This window comes from Ornithorhynchus anatinus, chromosome 20 (genome assembly GCF_004115215.2).
Source record: "Ornithorhynchus anatinus isolate Pmale09 chromosome 20, mOrnAna1.pri.v4, whole genome shotgun sequence".
NCBI lineage: Eukaryota > Metazoa > Chordata > Mammalia > Monotremata > Ornithorhynchidae > Ornithorhynchus > Ornithorhynchus anatinus.
The window spans coordinates 617,935-636,339 of NC_041747.1; the positions used below are offsets into that span (position 1 = coordinate 617,935).

The 18,405-nt window shown below is 45.5% G+C and overlaps 1 protein-coding gene across 1 annotated transcript in view; it reads right to left on the minus strand.

The window, feature by feature from the left end:
- Window positions 1–996: 996 nt before the first annotated feature.
- MICU2 (mitochondrial calcium uptake 2) overlaps window positions 997–18,405 on the minus strand; it is a 90,765-nt gene continuing 73,356 nt past the window's right edge. Inside the window, exons 8-12 of the mRNA XM_029048137.2 lie at window positions 16,740–16,837; window positions 6,515–6,683; window positions 5,874–5,982; window positions 3,472–3,629; window positions 997–2,352 (exon numbers count right to left, since the gene is read on the minus strand). Coding sequence (XP_028903970.2) covers window positions 2,248–2,352; window positions 3,472–3,629; window positions 5,874–5,982; window positions 6,515–6,683; window positions 16,740–16,837 — 639 coding nt within the window. The 3' untranslated portion in view covers window positions 997–2,247. The remainder of the gene's footprint in view (window positions 2,353–3,471; window positions 3,630–5,873; window positions 5,983–6,514; window positions 6,684–16,739; window positions 16,838–18,405) is intronic.

Below are 18,405 nucleotides of genomic sequence, written 5' to 3' on the forward strand. Positions count from 1 at the left end.
AGCACTGGAGATACACGATTATCAGATTTGAATCAGTCCTCATCCCACACGGAGATCACAGTCTCAGTAGAAGAAATTTTTTGTTGTACTCTCGCAAGCGTTTAGTACAGTGCCCTGTACACAGTAAGTGCTCAATAAATACGACTGAATGAAAGAAAGAAGTGGTAACATCTCCTCTTTACAAATGAGGAAACTAAGGCCTAGAGTAAAGTAACTTTCCCACAGTCACAGAGCAGGCCTGTGGTGAACTAGACTAGAACCAGGTCTCGAATCCCCATCTCATGCCCTTTGTCCTAGGTCATGCTGCGTATCGCTTGACAGGACCCTGAATAATAACTGTGACATCTGTTAAGTTCATACTATCTACCAAACACTGTACTTTCTAAGCGCTGGGGTAGATACAAGATAATGAGGTTGGATTCAGAATCTGTCCCACAAAGGACTCACAGTCCAATTAGGAGGGTGAACAAGGTATTAAGTCTCCATTTTAAAGATGAGGAAACTGAGGCACACAAAGGTAAAGTGACTTGTCTGGGGTCACGCAGCAGGCAGAGGAAAGAGCCAGGATTAGAATTTGACTCCCAGGTGTGTGCTCTTTCCACTAGGCCATGCTGCTTCTCTCTTGCCATGTCAACTAAATGAATCTTCCCTGCAGACGCTTCTGGTTGAGCTGCAAAGAAACCACGACTCTGAGTTCTAGTGAACCAACATAATGACTTCAGCAGAGGTATCGGAGCCATCCCGTGGCACTACTTTTACTTTCACTGCCCCGGGCATCCCTGTTCCAGTTGTGGTCCCCTGTCTGGGCAGCAGGGCTAGTGGAGAGGGTTACCCAGACACCCCGAGGCCTCTGCTGCCCCACAGTTGGTGGGCTGGGGTGGGGCAGGAGGTGCTTGAGCTGCTGACACGACTCTGCAGTCTCCGCCCATCCTCACCCACGCAGAGGTTCGGGGTCATTGTTTTCTCCAGACTGCCTGAAGAATTGAGAGCCTTTGGTATCATTCAATTGTATTTATTAAGCGTTTACTGGGCGCACAGCACTCTATCACCATCGCAGCCAGGCCCCGAAGTGTAATCACGTTGAATTGCAAATTCGAAAAAGCATCTGCAGAAGTGCCGGGAGTCGGTGGGCTGGGGAGGAAATGGCGATTATTTTTTAAGCACATACACAAACCCTTCACCCAGGCAGAGACACATTTCCTTTAGCCAGCCGGCAGAGCTCGGTCTGTCCTCGGTAGATTCCTTCAGCTCTCCAGCTCCCTAATGGCAGAAGCTCTTCCTTCCATCTGCTGGACATACTCCACAATTGAGGGAACTTTCTGGGTTTAGCTTTTCCTTCCAGCTCTTCGGGGAAGCTGGACTGTTTCTCGGAAAGAGGCAAACGTGGGATTCACGGTGCCGAGTATTTTCTGTTTTCTTAAACAGCAGCTGAGAGGCAGAATTCTAAGTGACTCTGGCTAAAAAGTAAGAAGGCAGGCGTTGCTCACGTAATTTTAGTTTATTTCTACCTCTGGTTGTGAAATTTTAAAAGAAGCTTTCAGAAATCAAGCACACAGTTTCTATTTTCTATGTCTCTGTAAACGCTATTATTTCCAGTTTCGATAATGACATCTGCTAAGACATGTTATCATTAGAACTAATCCCCACTCAAGCACCCAGCTGGAATAAAATCCTAAGAACACAAGCACCCGATCCTGCCTTCCTGGCCCTATGTGTTTCGAGGGAAGGACCCACCCAAATGTCATTCCCCCTGGGTAGTACAGGCTCAGATGCTATTTGGAGTGTGATACCAGACTTTGAGACTATAAACCCTCGCGGGCAACTCTGTTGTACTGTATTCTCCCAAGTGCTTAATGCACAGTGCTCTGCACACAGTAAGTGCTCAAGAAATTTCACTGATTAACTGATTGAATACAATTAGCACAATACCAGGTATTTCCCGCAGGGGACCTGGCTTTTGTGTCTGATTATGGGAGACCAGAACTAAAACCAGATTCTCAACTCTTCCTGGGAGTGGAAAATAGATTGGCACCACTAGGGTATTTGCCCAGCTAATGCCAAGCTAGTATCCATCTCTGTTAACCAAAATCATGAGGTTATGGTATCAGAAAGCAAATCGGCTGCACTCTGAAATCACACACACTGCAGATGACTTTAGAACATTTGCATTAGGTAAACAGAAACAGATACTTTAAACGTCCCAAGTGCTGCCAGGTGATCATCCTGGAGCGCCTTCCCTTTGGTCTTTTACAGCAGCGGTTTTCCGGCTTGCTTCCAGACTTCCTTCACTCCTTTAATGCTTTCTCTTTTCACACACTTCCAGTACTCTTGTAGGCCTGGTTGCTGTGGGACCTGTCCAACCAAAACAACAAACAGCATTGCTCCGGTGGTACATGGAGAGCCTGACTCGTCCCAACTCCACCCTCCTACAGCTGTAGAAGAAAGATAGGCTGCTGTTCAAATCTGTTCTCTCCCCGCTCACTCCTCTCTTTAGGATGACTTCTATGCTCCTTTTCTCCCATCTGAAAACACCTTACACTTCACGCTGTCCTCCTGCAAAGACTCCTCGGTATAGAGACTTCCCAGTGGAATTACAACGGAAGTCATCTAAGGATTTATGGGCAGGTGAGTCATTAAGAATTATTAATGAAAACAGCACCAGGAATCTCCGGCCTCCTCTCCTCACCTGCCCATCAATCTTTATTTGGTTCAAACGATTCTGCCTTGAGAGTACAAGAATCAGCTTTGGCTTCACACAAAAGACAGAAGCAATCAGTGTTATCTACTGAGTGCTTACTGTGTGCAGAGCACTATATTTTGTTGTATTGTGTTCTCATTCAAGTTACTAAAACAATTCCAGTAACCAGGAAAGGGCAATGAAACCAACGGGAGTATTTAGCCTGGTCTGGTATCAATGAAGAGGATAACAACATCCTCTTGTTAACTGATCCTTGGACCATAAGGGCTGAAGTTACCCTTTACAATCATTAGCACTCTTTGATGGTTAATTATGATTAGATTAGTGAGGTCAGTGTTGGATTGGTGCTTCTTGGAAAAGAGTACTAGTCACACATTCATTTCTTCAGGAATGCAGGTTCAGGAACTTAGTTGATTCCCATGAAAAGGTTTTAGGATAAATGACTCTCTTACAGGGTAACTCCGATCTTAACAGTAAATTGTCAAATTAAATGAATGCAATGACAATGAAAATCGAAGCAGTATTCGTCATTCTCATTATCCTCATTTTCATTACCAGTATGTGAGCACCTGGGATGCACAGAAGGCTACTGTTCAGGAACCTGCTATGTGTCTTTCAAGGGCTGTGTTAAGTGATTCTTCTTTGACCTATTAACATCTCTTTAATGGTTGTTTTTGGAAAAATAAGTTTAAATTGGGGTTTTATAACCTCTGTTAGGATTTGATAAATAGCTTAGGTATATTCAAAAATGGATTCAAAACTCCATACGTTACCCATAAACCACGATGCATCCTGTTCTTTAAAACCCCAAGGAACTCTCCGTGGCTGAGGCAATCATCGCCATCTAAGTCAAAGATCTTGAAGACGGTGTCCAAAACATTGTCTGAGAGCTCATGTCCCGTTGCCACTTTCACCGCTCTCTTGAATTCCGCTAATTAAAACAGAACAAAAAATGACATCTTATAGACTACTGTGAAATAAAAAGCTTAGTGACAGAAGCACCCTTAAGCAATTTGCAATATCTCAGATTCACAGTCTGAATTATTCTGGACGTGCAAACTAGTTAATTTCTTTCAGTTGACACTTGGGCATGGGGATAACAAAATACTTGCAGTCTCTAGCCAAGATGGTCCATGCTTTTCTATTTCTATTCCATTATATCCAGAGCTCTCAAAATGGCAGGACTCACTCATGTGCAGGGAGCTAGAAACCCTACTTTGGCTAGTAGGAATGGATAGCTCACCCACGGAAGGTCAGGAAAACCAGGTGGCCAAAATGAAGTTCAAACAGCACCTGGCAAAGGATGCCAAGCTAAAGATAAAAGATTCTCTGACTCTACCAAAGCAGCAAACTGACTAGAAGGATCAGTGGGGACCGGAAAAGAGATTGTTCAGAGACTCAGTGAATTCTTTAGTTCACTCTTTACAGAGAGTATGCGGAGAGAATCTCTTTACAGTAGGGAGGTCAGAAAAACTGGATCAGATTGTGGTGACCAATTTGACAAACTAGATGTAAAGAGATCACCACAATTGATTAGCATCTGCTAATTCTGGGAGATCTAAAGGAATTTAGGGAAATTGTGGGATTTCAGATGAGATTATGTAACCATAACATTTCAACTGGCCATTACAGGCAGATCACTGGCAATGGCCTATTTGGAGGGCTCCGGAAGTTATGGATGGAGAGGATGAAGTGTTCTTTTACTTATCCAGACTTTGTCAGCTCCTCTCCATCAGTATTAATGTCTGTACATTAAAAAAAAAAGTTTGGCATTGATTCTTGCCTCCTTGAGAAATAGATCATCAATATTTATTATTATTGCACACCTAATGTGTGCACAGCACTATTCTAGGCTCTTGGGCAAACACAATGAGGTAAAAGACAACAATCATGGGCCTTACAGTCTAACAGGGGAGATAAGCAGATAAAGATGGTATATATAATGTTGAAACAAAAGGAGAAAGCTATCATTGGTAACAATAAAAGTAAGCAAAAACAAAATCAATGGACCAATTTAGATTCAAATACACATACGAGTGCTAAGGGTGGCTACTGAGATGGGGGAGGTAGGGATTCATTGGGGATTTTTTTTGTCTGTGTGGTCTTGACATTGAGGAGGGAGTACCATGCAGGAAGAAGTGTATGAGCAATGGGTTGGCAATGAAGAGACCGGAAAAGAAGCTGGAAACATGAAAATGCAGCATTTTCATGTTTAAAAAAAGGAAGTATTCATTCATTCAATAGTATTTATTGAGCGCTTACTATGTGCAGAGCACTGTACTAAGCGCTTGGAATGTACAAATCGGTAACAGATAGAGAGAGTCCCTGCCCTATGACGGGCTTACAGTCTAATCGGGGGAGACAGACAGACAAGAACAATAGCAATAAGTAGACTCAAGGGGAAGAACACCTCATTAAAACAATAGCAAATAAAAACAACAGCAAATAAGTATATGATGCAAAGACTATACGTAATGATATGAAAACTTTAACAATGATATATTCTCAGTCTATTGCCAGCTTCTTCTCCAGTTCTCTTTGCCCAGCAATCTATAAACAGAGCCCACCGGGGCGATGGAAGTCCACATGGGTGAAATTCTGGGGCGGGGCCAGGCTTGACCTGGCTTGAGCAAGCAGTCAGGCAGTGCACTCCATGACCAGGCAAGCCCATGGGAATCAACCTCACCTCCTGGGATGCTGGGGATCAGGAGTGCCCAGCTGTTCCCCAGGTGGGGGGGTGCTCCAGGGAACCCACCCACGGGAAGTTGGGCAGGCCACAGCTGCCATGCTTCCTGTGAGCCAGCATTCACCTGGGAGGAGGAGCTTGGCCTACCCTTCTGAACCAGACAGGGTTTAGGAGGTGGCTACGAAGCACTTGTGGATTGTCTTCAAAGATGCCACCCTGGCTAAGGTGCAATTGGTCAGTGGTAACTGGACTCAACCCAGAATTCCCCTCCTTCCTTTTGCTTTAAGGCAAAGGGGACCTCTTTTACAAGGGGGGAGGGGTGTCTAATATACTAGTATATATGACTGTGGGTGGCATAACTGGATTAAACCTTCGACCATCCATCAATAGTCGACTGATCAATTGGCCCCCTTCTCACCTCCGCCATCTTTGGCAGCAAATGACAAAACCCAGATGGAACAGACATTTACATGACTACCTGTTACTTACCCAATTTGACAGGGCGATTGGCTACACTGAACATTTGCATGGTGATAGAAAAGTCTTCCAGGTGTGTCGTAAACTGGCAAAATGTCTTGAACTCATGCAAGCTTATACTCTGTGTAATAAAACAACTAGTTAGGTTCAATCCAGCTCAGCACGTAAATTAAACAGTGTTCAAGTGGGTTCAAATTTTCACCCCTCCAAATCCTTCCCTTTTCAACTCTCGCCTAAGGGAATAGCAGTGCCTTCCTGCAGCAGCCAGCACCCTCAGCCCTCCTAAACAGCTTCTGATTCAAGTCCAACAATAGGGCACGGTAAAGAGAAGCAGAGTTTAGGAAATTTCTTTTAAGCTTGTTGTGTGATTTCATTTTGGCCACTCTTATTTCTTTAAAGCACCCTGAGGTTGTGCTCATTTTCAGGGTTGTTCCAATAGATTAGAAGGTCTAGTGGAACTGGGGGAAGAGGGGGCAAACTGATCAAACCGACAAAAAGCTAATATTAAAATTATCCATCTTATGAGATGAATCTGAGCAAGACTGCCCTTGACGTTTTTCCGCACTGAAAGCAAGATCAGGATTAATCACATGCCCAGGTTGACTTCTCCCCTACGCCACCCCCAGATGAATGAAGTCCAAGCGTGTACCAACCTCTCCAGCTGGCATTCTTTCTTTCACATTTTGCCAGTAAATGTCTTTGTTTCCTGTGGTGAAAAAGAGCAGCCACTCAGCAAAGTCCTCTTTTCTCATGAAGCTCAGTCCTTTGGAAAACTGTATGAATTCCATTTCTTGCACCTCTGTCTGTAAGTTTTCCATAAACCTAAGGTGAAAACAGCTCTTTTCAATATATAAGAAATTCCCAGACTAAAACCCACTTTTCCTCACCTCCCACTCCCTTCTGCTTCACCCTGACTTGCTCTCTTTGCTCTTCCCCACTACCTGGCCCACAGCACTTAAGTATATATCTGTCATTTTATTTATTTGTATTGATGTCTGTCTCCTCCCCTCTAGACTGTGAGCACATTGTGGGCAGGGATCGTCTCTCTTTATTGTTGTACTGTACTTCCCCAAGCGCTTAGTACAGTGTTCTGCACACAGCTAAGTGCTCAATAAATACGACCGAATGAATAAGAAATACTATTCCACCAGTCAGATGCCAAGCTCAGTGTGGGCAGAAATGTGTCTGCTGTTATATTAATAATGACGCTATCTGTTAAGCGCTCACTATGTGCCAAGCACCGTTCTAAGCGCTGGGCACCGTACTCTCCCCAACGCTTAGGACAGTGCTTTGCACAAGGTAAGGGCTCAACAAATGCGACTGAATGAATGAAGGAATGGAGCCCAACGTTGCAAATAGGTGGACTTTGCAAAGATGACTGGTAGATGGGAATCGCAGGCTGCAGGAGTAGTTTTCCCTGATGGTGATTCCCGGGAGGCAATTCAGAAAGTAGGCCACCAGGGTGCTGTCTTAGCACGGTATGTGCACTTGTCAACGGTGCGGTAAGCACCTTGGACAAGCTCCTTGGGAAGGAGCCGGAACTGCGGCCTGGCGTGGTGTCTGTCCCCACGGAAGGCCAGGAGGCCGGCGCAGAACAAATGGCCCCGAGGAGACCTGACCCTGGGAAAATCCGATAAATCAGTTGACAGTCTCCTGGGTTCGGCCTCGCTGCTACTGACAGAATCACTCTGCAAATGTGAATGAGGAGCTCGTTGGGGGAACGGTCTCTGAACAATAATCTCAGAATAGGAGCGGCCGGAGGCTCTGCCCCTCTGCTGGGCAGGCTGGCGGACACCCCGGTCTTCCCTTTCCTCTCCTTCTTGTGCCCGGGTCCTCCTCCGGAGTGCCCATCAAGCACGGCAGGGCCGGGGGAGAGGGCGGGATGGAGGGAGGAAGAGCAGGGGGGAAGCTGGTGGTAGATGGGGTTGGGAGGGGAGAGATGGGGAAGTGGGAGTGGTAAGGTCCGTGCCTGCACTTTGGAAGACAAGGAAAGGAATGCTGGATTTCCTAATTATTTCTTTTCATTTCTCAAACTAATCTCCTCTTGACCTAAACACCCAGGCCCTTCAGGTCTTCTATGGGTCAGAGCCTGGCTACTGGCTTTACTTTTCAGTACTCCAAACAGTCAATCAATCAATCGGTGACACTTATTGAGCACTTAACTGCATGCAGAGCACTGTACTAAGGACCTGAGAGACTCGAACAGATTTGGTAGATATGATGCCTGCTTTCAAAGAGCTTACAATCTTGGAATGAAACCATTTTGCGTTTCAGCTTCGTCCTGCCCACACACATTTATCTTCCCGGCATGTGTCTGGGAATATTTTCATTTAGGGCATCAGCAAACAGTAAGCTCCAATCTTCCCTTAATTATCAAAAAGCAGAAAGTTTAGACTACCAAGCTTTACCTGTCTCATTCAAGCTTTGCCTCCAAACATCCAAGTTTTCTATCATACTCTTGAGCTCATTCATACAACAGTATTAATTCACTTACAAGCTTGAAATTTTTTACAGTTACTCCATCGTAGGTGGTGCCACTGACATTTGAATTACAGTCTTACATCATTGATCGATTGATTTATTTTGTCGGGAGGCAAGGCCTGGTGGAAAGAGCACAAGCCTGGGCGTCAGAGGATGTGGGATCCCGGCTCTGCCACGTGTCTGCTGTATGACCTGGGGTAAGTCACTTAACTTCTCTGTGCCTCAGTTACCTCTTCTAAAATGGGGATTAAGACTATGAACCCCACGTGGGACTGGGACTATGTCCAACCTGATTACCATGTATCTACCTAATGCTAAGAACAGTGCTTGGTACATAGTAAGCGCTTAACAAATACAATTATTATTATTAGAAAAGTCCAATTTTAGGGCATGAGCACTGCAGTGAGGCATGCGTCTTTTGGTCACAGTGACGGTTTGGTCTTCCATCGTGCAAGGCAAAAGAGTAAGGTTACAGAGAGGAGAGTCCTTTTTTTTTTTTCCAGAAAATTTGAATTGGTTTATCCAAGACATTGAGTAAACAGGAAAATACAGGAGCACATATGCAGCTTGGGCCAGGGCGGGGAGGATGGGGAGAAGGGGATATGTGCTTAAGGTCACAGACCAGTGAGAAGAGGAGTTAAATGAGCAGGACAGCATTTGCATAGATGCTTCTTATATTCCATTCTTTCTCCAATTTTTATTTTGGAGCTCACTTAGGGAATCACTCTTCTTTATAATATAAATAAAGTGGCTTCATGACCACATTCTCTCCAGAACACATGTTAAAGAGCTGTAGGAAGGCAGAGTCTATGTTCTAACTACGGGAAGAGGGGGGCTCTTTCAGGTCAGGATTTTACATGCTTGCTCTGTGAATCCTTTAACTTAGGAAATCAGGAAGATAGTGCAGCGCTGGCTGGATCCTGGGAGGATGTAAAATGGCAGGCTTTGAGGGGAAAAGAAACCAGGCTCAGCTTTAGATAGGGTTAGTTTTGGGTGTTGGGAGGTAGGACCCTATAGATGCCTAAAGACAGAAAGTAATACAGGACAGAGGGAGGGGTGATAAGGCTGAATGGTCAGGGATGAGATCCAGGGTTGGAAGCTATCTAGGTCTAAGGAGAATGGTGAGAGAGAGTGTGTGTGGAGGGAGATGGGGGGGGGGGGTGATGATGAAGGATGAGATGAAGTTTAACTTCAGTTAACTCCACAAATTAGTGGAGGAGGGAGTCCAGTAAAGGGATGAAGGGAAAGAACACTGAGAGAAACCAAGAGAGAGGGATGTGCGTTAGTCTGGGGCTAGTCAGTGTCTAGGAGGAGAGTGTGATCAACAGTGCCATAGGCAGCAGAGAGGTTCAGGAGGAGAAAAGTGAAGAGCAAGTGGACTGGGGCAAGGAGAAGCCAGGGGATTAAAATTGGTACAGGAGCAACAGAGGCAGTAGGGAGGGATACTCTGCTCATGGAGTTTGAATAAGACAGGGAGAAGACTCCTGCTGTTTCTTCCTTAATAATCCCTTATATCCTTCCAAGTCCTAATGACTTCTCCAGCTGCATTACCAAAACTATGTCCTTCTGGTCTCCCTGCCACCACGCTCTCCACTGTGCGGTCTATCCTACGTATAAATACACAAATTTTCTTTCCGAAACACTGGATAGGAAATATCACTTCCTTCTCATGTCTTCCCATCACATCTCACATAAAACACCAACTTCAGTCATTGCTTACGAGGCTCTCCATCAGCTGTCTTCCACCTACTCACTGCTCAGGCCACCCATCTTGCCCAGAGTACCCTCCACACCTCAGTGTCCCTCCTTCCAAATCCTCTAAAATCTTCCCTCTGCCTTGAAGCTTTCCCCAACCAGCTCCCACTGTAATCTTGTTCTCCCTGCCCTCTCAACCACCACAGCACTCACATGCGACCATAACTTATTATTCTTTTTCTATTAATTTTATCAGTGCTCACACACACACACACACACACAAAACCATTGTTTGTTGTTGTCTTGGGTGGTCCTTTCTTCTCTATTTGATTGTAAGCGCCTGTAAGGTAGGGGCCGTGTCTTGTAGTCCTGTATATTTCCTAAGCACCAGATACGCTTCTCTGATGTGGCGGGCGCTCAAGAAAGACGGAGATGAGGAAAGAGGGGATGACAGCTGGAAGGGATTTGGGGGGACAATGAAACCTCCTCCTAAGAGTCTGAGTCCATTTCTTTCTAGGACAGAATGACAGGCTTCTGATCCCTTCCTATACTGTTTCAGAAGGCAGGAAAATACTGGGGGCAGAGCTGGCGACAGGGAGCAGACCCTTGGGGCAGTGACAGAGGAATCACTGGGATCGACATTGGGAGGGTAAAAATGGCAGATGGGTTGGGAATGTGCTTTTGGAAAAAAGACAAACACTCAACGCTGTGGTACTTCAAAAGTATTTCAAAACTTCTGAATGTATCGAACAAAGTTGTTTTTAGTTCCACAATCCCATTAGAGGGGTGGCTGATTTTTCTAACCACGTTTCACTGGAGAAGACTTCACACTCGTCCTTGTGGACAATGACACGCGTCTCTTTGGGTTTGGTCAAAGCACTCGGCCAAGCTTCTGATCGCAGCTTCCTGAGGGAGATATATGTGATGGGATGATGCGATCTCATTTTCCCCGCGCAGGAAAACCACCGGAATGATATGCTTAGTTTACTTACAAATAAAATAACGTGCAAAGTGATAGCTCTACATGGGTTAAGAGACTCTGAGCCTCTTATTCGACCTCTCTCGGTCAAACAAGCCCCGCCTTCACGTCACAACGTAAATGGCACAGGCGTGCAGTGATAAGGAGACACATTCCAGTTCTTATGGAAAAAAAGCTGCCATTGTTGAAAAATTGCTTGCATTAGACAGACTCTCCACTTCCCTGCCACCCCTGTGAGCAAGCAAGATGGAAGAGTTTGATTTTGTGGAGCAGCCTCTCCCTGTGTGGTAGGTGGGGAATAGTCCACGATATTTTCTGAATGGCCAGGGTACACAGCTTTATCACTGCCAGGCCGCTCTGGGTCAGTGCAGGGATCGCATCTGAAACCGGAGACATTTCAAGTTTAGACTGCATAGACAAACAAAGCTGCCCCTGATGGATTCTGCCTTTGTTTTGGGAAGAGGGCCCCTGTATTTGGAAAGGAGGGATCCGGGAGCCTAAAGTAAGGATCTACAGGGGAAAAGTTTATTTGCTGCCTGGAAGATGAGTGCGAGTGAATTAGTGTGATGGAAATCAACTGTGGATAACAGCGCCTGTGCTGAGTGGTTTCTGATGAAGCTTCTCTGGCCATTACAGCACCCACTCAGAAGGCAAACGCTGAAAGGCCGGTGAATTCATGTTAGCTAAACTGAGGCTACAGACTCCTTCCAACTCAGCAAATTCTGTTTCTTTGGAAGAAAACAAGAACTTTAGTAAGCTAGTCTCTCCGCATTATGCATGAACTTTTAGATACTGCTGCAACAAGAAAACCTAGAGCCTTATAGGCGAGTATGAATTCCTCTACCGGAAGTAAATCCAGGCTCCTGATAAGTCCTAATACTAAAATAATAATAATTATAGTTAGGTCCTGCAGAAACAAGTTTCATCCCCAACGCCCTGAGCTCAGACAGGATCAGACCACTTCAGCTTTCCTACTTCTGACTGTACAGAGACCACATAATTAAGACAGGGCCTTCTGGCTCTTCCTTCAGCTCCCGTGATTTGTCAGGCTGTCAGTCTCCCCTGCTAGGGCGTAAGCACAATCTTGTGGCAGAGAGCATGTGTTTTGATTCTTTTGTACAGTCCTAAGGCCCGAGTACAGTGTGCTGCAGTCATTAAGCACTCAGTACCTAACATTACTACCATTACTTCCATGAAGCTGAAAGCGTGTGGCAGCTTGTTCTTTGCAATTCATTCACTACTCCTCATGCCAGCCACAGGAGATGAGGTGAATATCTTGGTTTTGTAGGTGGGAGGAATACTGGGACGAATGACAGAAAATGGTTGTTGCTTAAAATTTGTATAAAATGCAAGGTTCCATGGAAATGCCAAATTGGACAGAATTTTCCACGAGGTGGGCAAATTAAATAATAATTGTGGCATTTGTTAAGTGCTTACTATGTGCCAGGCGCTGTACTAATCTTGGGATGGACACAAGCAAATCAGGTTGGACACAGTGCCTGTCCCACATAGGGCTTACAGTCTTAACCCCATTTTACAGATGAGGTAACTGAAGCACAGAGAAGTGAAGTACTTGCCCTAGCTCACACGGCAGATAAGTGGCGGTGCCGGGATTAAAACCCAGGACTTTCTGACCCCTAGGCCAATGCTCTATCCCTTAGGCCATGCTGCTTCTCTTTTATAGTTCATATAAAACAAACATTTAAAAAAAGACCCTCAGGAGGGTCCCAAGATAGTTCGACTGTAAATACCTTGAGGGAAGGGATTACATCCTTCACTCCTTTTTCTTCCAAGGATCTAGTTGCCCGGTGGGTGTCCAATAAATGCCGCTGCTCATGCTAGGTTTCTTCTAACTCTAATCGGGCACACTTGAATTTACATGTGGCACTCGTTTGAGCAATCAACAGTTGTGAATTCCTTAAAGTCAGCAATTATTACAAACTCTCACTAAATTGTCTTAATGTGATCTTACATAATGGAAACTGTCCTTTCTAAGGTCACCAATGACCTTTCTTCTTGCCAGATCCAATGGCCTCTACTTTCATTCATTCGACTGTATTTATGGAGCGCTTACTATGTGCAGAGCACTGTACTAAGTGCTTGGAATGTACAATTCGGCAACAGATAGAGACAATCCTTGCCCAACAACGGGCCCATAGTCTAAACGTCTCCATTCCATCTACTCCATCTCTGCTCTAAACAGTCTCTACTCCATCCTAATCCCCTTCGACCTCTCAATCAGTTGTATTTATTGAGCGCTTATCTCTCAGCTCCTTTGACACTGTAGACCACCTCCTTCTCCTGGCAACATTATCTAACCTCAGCTTCATAGCCAATGCCCTCTCCTGGTCTTCCTCCTACCTCTGAATGCTCCTTCTTAGTCTCTTTTGCAGGCTCCTCCTCCACCTCCCACCCTCTAACTGTAGGAGTCCCTCACGGCTCAGTTCTGGGTCCCCTTCTGTTCTCCGTCTACAACCACACCCTTGGAGAACTCCTTTGGTCCCACATCTTCAACTACTTTCTCTACGCAGATGATTCCCAATCCACCTCTCCAGCTCTGACCTCTCTCCTCTACAGTCTTTTATTTCCTTCTGCCTTCAGAATATCTCTACTTGGATATTTTGCTGAGACCTCAAACTTGACATGTCCAAAACAGAGCTCCTTAACTTCCCAAGCTGTGGGAGGATGGGTGGAAGGTGAGCCCTGTGGTAATATCACTAATATTGGCTGGTACAAAGCACCAGGCCAAGTAGGGGCTCCTCAAAAGTCTACTGCCAGGGTCTCCATGCTCTAGCCAGCAGATTCATAGCTGTCTGCAAAGATACCTGATCAAACTGATTTAACTAAATCCAGTGGCATCAAAAGAATCAGAAAATTGGGAAGGTACTTCTTGGAATCTAGAAACCACAGGCCCTGGCCTGAGGAATTGGGAAAAGGTGGTTCAGATTGGGCAATTTCCAACTTTGGTGGGTCACTCACTAGGACCCAGAGCCATCTATTAGAAGAGAAGCCACTGCTACTAAGAAAACCATTTTTCAAGAAAGAAAATCAGGCCATAAAGTTATTTTGGTGGGAGGGGAGCCAGTTTAAATTAATTTATCCCTCATTCCTGTAAGGAAAGGCTGCTCAGAACCAGGTAGTATCTGAGCCTACGGTCTCTACATACTATAGTGCACCCGATCCAATTCTCTGGGTCTCCCTGGGCAATGTGGATGTCCTAGGTATGGGCTGCTTAGGGAGGGGAATGTTCAAAGGGGTGGCCTTTCTCTAACCCTCAGCCAGCCTCCTCACTCACTCTGAAGAGAGGGCACAATTTAGGAAGCAGAATAATGCTGTTTCCCTTAATATATCAGTCCAAAATTTGCCTCAAGGACGAATGGACGTTTCCGTATAAACATTTGTTTTCAAGAAGCAATGTTTCCCACTTGCTGGACCTGACATTTGCCTGATTGAGCCAGGGTGGCTGGGCAGGCAGGCAGCCCCAGAGTTCACTGGTCAGGCACTGATTCCTCTAATAGCCCTGCTAGCTGACAGGGGTGCTTCTTCCAGAGCAGAAATTAGAAGCCGGTCCCAAAGTGGGGCGTGGAGTGCAAGCACTGTGTGTTGTGTGTTGGGGGGGTTTGGGGGGAGGGGAGGGGTTTCTTCCCTTTTCAAGAGGAAAAATGTGCCCAGGGCAGAGATTTGGAAAGAAGCCCTCTTCTCAACAGAATTTCACAATGGAAAATAGGCAATATGAATTAGAAGATTAAAGAAAATGATTTTGTCTTAATGGAGTGCTGTGGAAGGAGAATGGTTTCCCCTCCCCTGCCCTGAGGGCAAGGTCGGCATTAAGGATATGGCTCATTCAAAGCAGCTTCTCACTCCAGTTCCTTTCAACTCAATGGGGTAAGCCTGGCGCCTGAGAAAGTTAAGTTCTTGTACAGTAAATTTGGTAAAAAGGATTTCCCTTGTAGTTTGGTCCTGACAAGGAGAGGGAGGAGCTATCTGGTAGCCAGATTGGACATCAAAACGTTGATGTGGTTTAGGCTTTCCACTAATACTAATCCATCGATGATGAATACTGGGATTAAGTCACCGGACACCTGTTTCCCCAAGGTTTTCAAGAAGCAGAGTTTCAAGCAGTTAAATAAGTGTTGGATGTTGGCCCAGAGTCACAGCTTAATAATAATGTTCACAAAACGTTTCACTATTCTTTGATGACCGCTATTACACTAGTACTTCTTTGGCTGTTTTCACCATGAAAGTTCACATTTTTGTCCTCCACCTCGGGACAAAGCATTGAGAGTTGCACCGCGAATGTCAAGACTCTACAGTACCTAAGATGGGGAATAACCGAGAGTGAATCCCCATCTTCAAGCTGGAAGACAGCAGAGGCTCCCCATGGAAGTGCCTGCCTGCAGGACCGGGCTCGGCCTAGGCAGAAGGGAGAACCTCAGCTTCTCTTTCACACTGAATCCCTGGTGGGGTCTGACAGCCAAAGACAGAGCCCTGGCAGCAGAATCGTGGACACTCCTCTACAATAGTCAGGAAACCGGTCTGGGGAGCCAGTGCCTGCTGGGCTGGAAAATGGGGTCCAGGCAGGTTTCACTGCTTCTGCAGGGACACCTCCCACCCCGGAGAAAACCAGGTCTCAACTGCAGGCAAAATGGACTCGAGGGGGCGGAGGGCAGCCTCAGGATCTTTTTCCAGCAGGGAAACAGGCAAGTTTGCAGGTGACTGGACCTTTTACTAGCCAATGAGTCCGTGTCAGGCTCCAAGAAGGCTTCTGCAATTTCATTTGGGATGTTTGAGTCTGCTGGGTTTAAGAACAATGCATTTAAGTACAAATGCAGCATAGCTTAGTGCAAAGAGCAAAGGCTTGGAAGTCAGAGGTGGTGGGATCGAATACCGGCTCCACCACTTACTAGCTGTGTGACTTTGGCAAGTCACTTAACTTCTCTGTGCCTCAGTTACCTCATGTGTAAAATGGGGATGAAGACTGTGAGCCCCACGTGGGACAACCTAATTACACTGTATCTACCCCAGCGCTTAGAACAGTGCTTGGCAAATAGTAAGTGCTTACCAAATATCATCATTATCATTATTAAATGCCCAGTAATCTCTGAAGAGTAGCCAGAGAGGAGCTACTTGGAGCCCAAGGAAGAGGAAGGCAGGAAAAACACATCTCCCGAATTTTCTGAGCAAGAGAACCACCACTATATCCACCCCCAACTCCACACGGAGACTCTGGCTAATGACCTCAGCTCATCAGCCAGCATTCTGAAAAACTTGCACCGGATATTTTTCCCTTCATTTTCATGCTTTTGTCATGGCAATTGGAGCTGGACCTCTGGCCCCATTTTAATAATTCACATCGGGTCCTAAAGTGGGAGTGGTATTATTACTTGATCGTAAAATCAAAGAATCAAACATGGCTGCATCTCACAACTGCCTGTGTTCACTTCTCAGGCCTCCCATCTGAAGGGCAGCTTTTCACCAGCCTGAGGTTGTAGACCGCTAAGCTCCTTGTGGGCAGGGAACGTGTCTATCAACTCTTTTATATTGTATTCTCCCAAGTGCTCAGGATAGTGCTCTACACACAGTAAATGCTCAATTAATACCACTGATTGACTGGTGAGGGTGGGGATGTTTTTGTTTTCCAACTCTTTATTTACAAAGGCTGATGACCACGCGCCGCCCGCAGAGTAAACTTTCACCATATAGCTCGTCTTCCAGTGTACTACCTGCGAAATTCTTTATAGTGAAGCTTGTCTTTTCCTTTCGCTCCAAAGAAGTGGATCTGGAGGGTAGTATTAACTTTAGAATCTTCCACTTTAGATTCCTAGAAAATCAAACAATAACATTTCAAACATGAATAATCACTATATTTTCAAATATAACAAGGCTATCATCTGCCACTACCCCAATTCATGTAATCAGCACGGTCCCAGTCCTGTTTGGTGTCCGCCCCTGGGTAAACAAATGCATTAGCAGGATTCTGGTTATATCGTATTATGGGGAGGGAACGTCACGTTAAATTATGCTAAATTATATTGTACCGTACCCTCCCGAGAGCTTCGTACAGAGCTCCGCACATAGTAAACTCTCAATAAGCACAACTGATTGATCACCTAAAAATTAAAAAAAGAAGTGTGGCCTCATGGATAGAGCACAGGCCTAGGAGTTAGCAGGACCTGGGTTCTAATCCCGGCTCCACCACTTGTCTGCTGTGTGACCTTGGGGAAGTCACTTAACTTCTCTGAGCCTCAGTTACCTCATCTGTAAAATAGAAATTTAGACTGTGAGCACCATGTAGGACTTGCCATGTAGCTTGTATCTACCTTAATGCTTAGTACAGTGCCTGGCACACAGAAAGTGCTTAACAAATACCATTAAAAAAAAAGTTCTTCAAGTGAGCTTTGGTTTCTGACAAAAAATTAGACGAAGGGGATGACATAAGAAAGACTGGATGGGCACGGGGCGGCCTAAAGTCCTGTAGGTCTGGTAGGATGTTCTGGACACAGTAAGCAGTCAATAATAGCAGTGATTAATTGATAGACAGGTGACAGCCTCTATCCAATATCTAGGTGACAAGTCATGTACTAATAAAAAAGATGGCACTTAAGTGCTAATGATGTGCTGAATCCTGGGATAGACACCAGACTACAGTATGGATCAAGACAGAGTCCTCTTACTCCACGGGGCTCATAATCCACCTTATCCTCATTTTGCAGGTGAAGTGGACTTGCCCTAAGTCCCAGAGCAGGCAAGGAGCAGAGCTGGGACTGGAACCCCCCGAGGTCTCCTAACTGCCAATCCCGGGCTCTTTTCACGAGGCCACGCTGCCTCTTCAGACAGGGGCAAGTGTGCAAAACGAAAAGCTGACTTGCGGTTTAAATTCTTGAAACACGGGCCCTTGATCATCTTAGCGATCGTCTAGCGATGCGACAGTGCTCTGCAAACAGTAAGAGCTCAACAAATACCATAGATAGTTTGACCCAGTGCCTTGGTTTCCCGATGGACAGGTCAGGTCAAGCAAGTCCTCTCCCCCGCTTCTGCAGGTAGCAGTCTCCACTCAGGTTTTCAACTGTTGACACATGTAATGATCCCATACAAAGAACTTCTGTTGTCCTGCAGATAGAACCAGCGCAATCTAGTGGGTATTTCCTGGCTGAGCTTACTCTGAAAGAACAGTTTCTAATTTGGACCGTCACCATATGCCAAGAGCACACGTTGGTAGGACATGTTTTAAATAATCTTTTCTAATTAGGTTAGGTGCTAGAATTGCTACGTATAAAATTACATACAGCTGCAGCTTTACCAAAAATGAATTTTCCGTTGTTGTAGGTATTGTTTTTCAATCTATTCTTAACAGCGCAGATGTTTCCAAGTGTGTTTTGTCTTTTACTT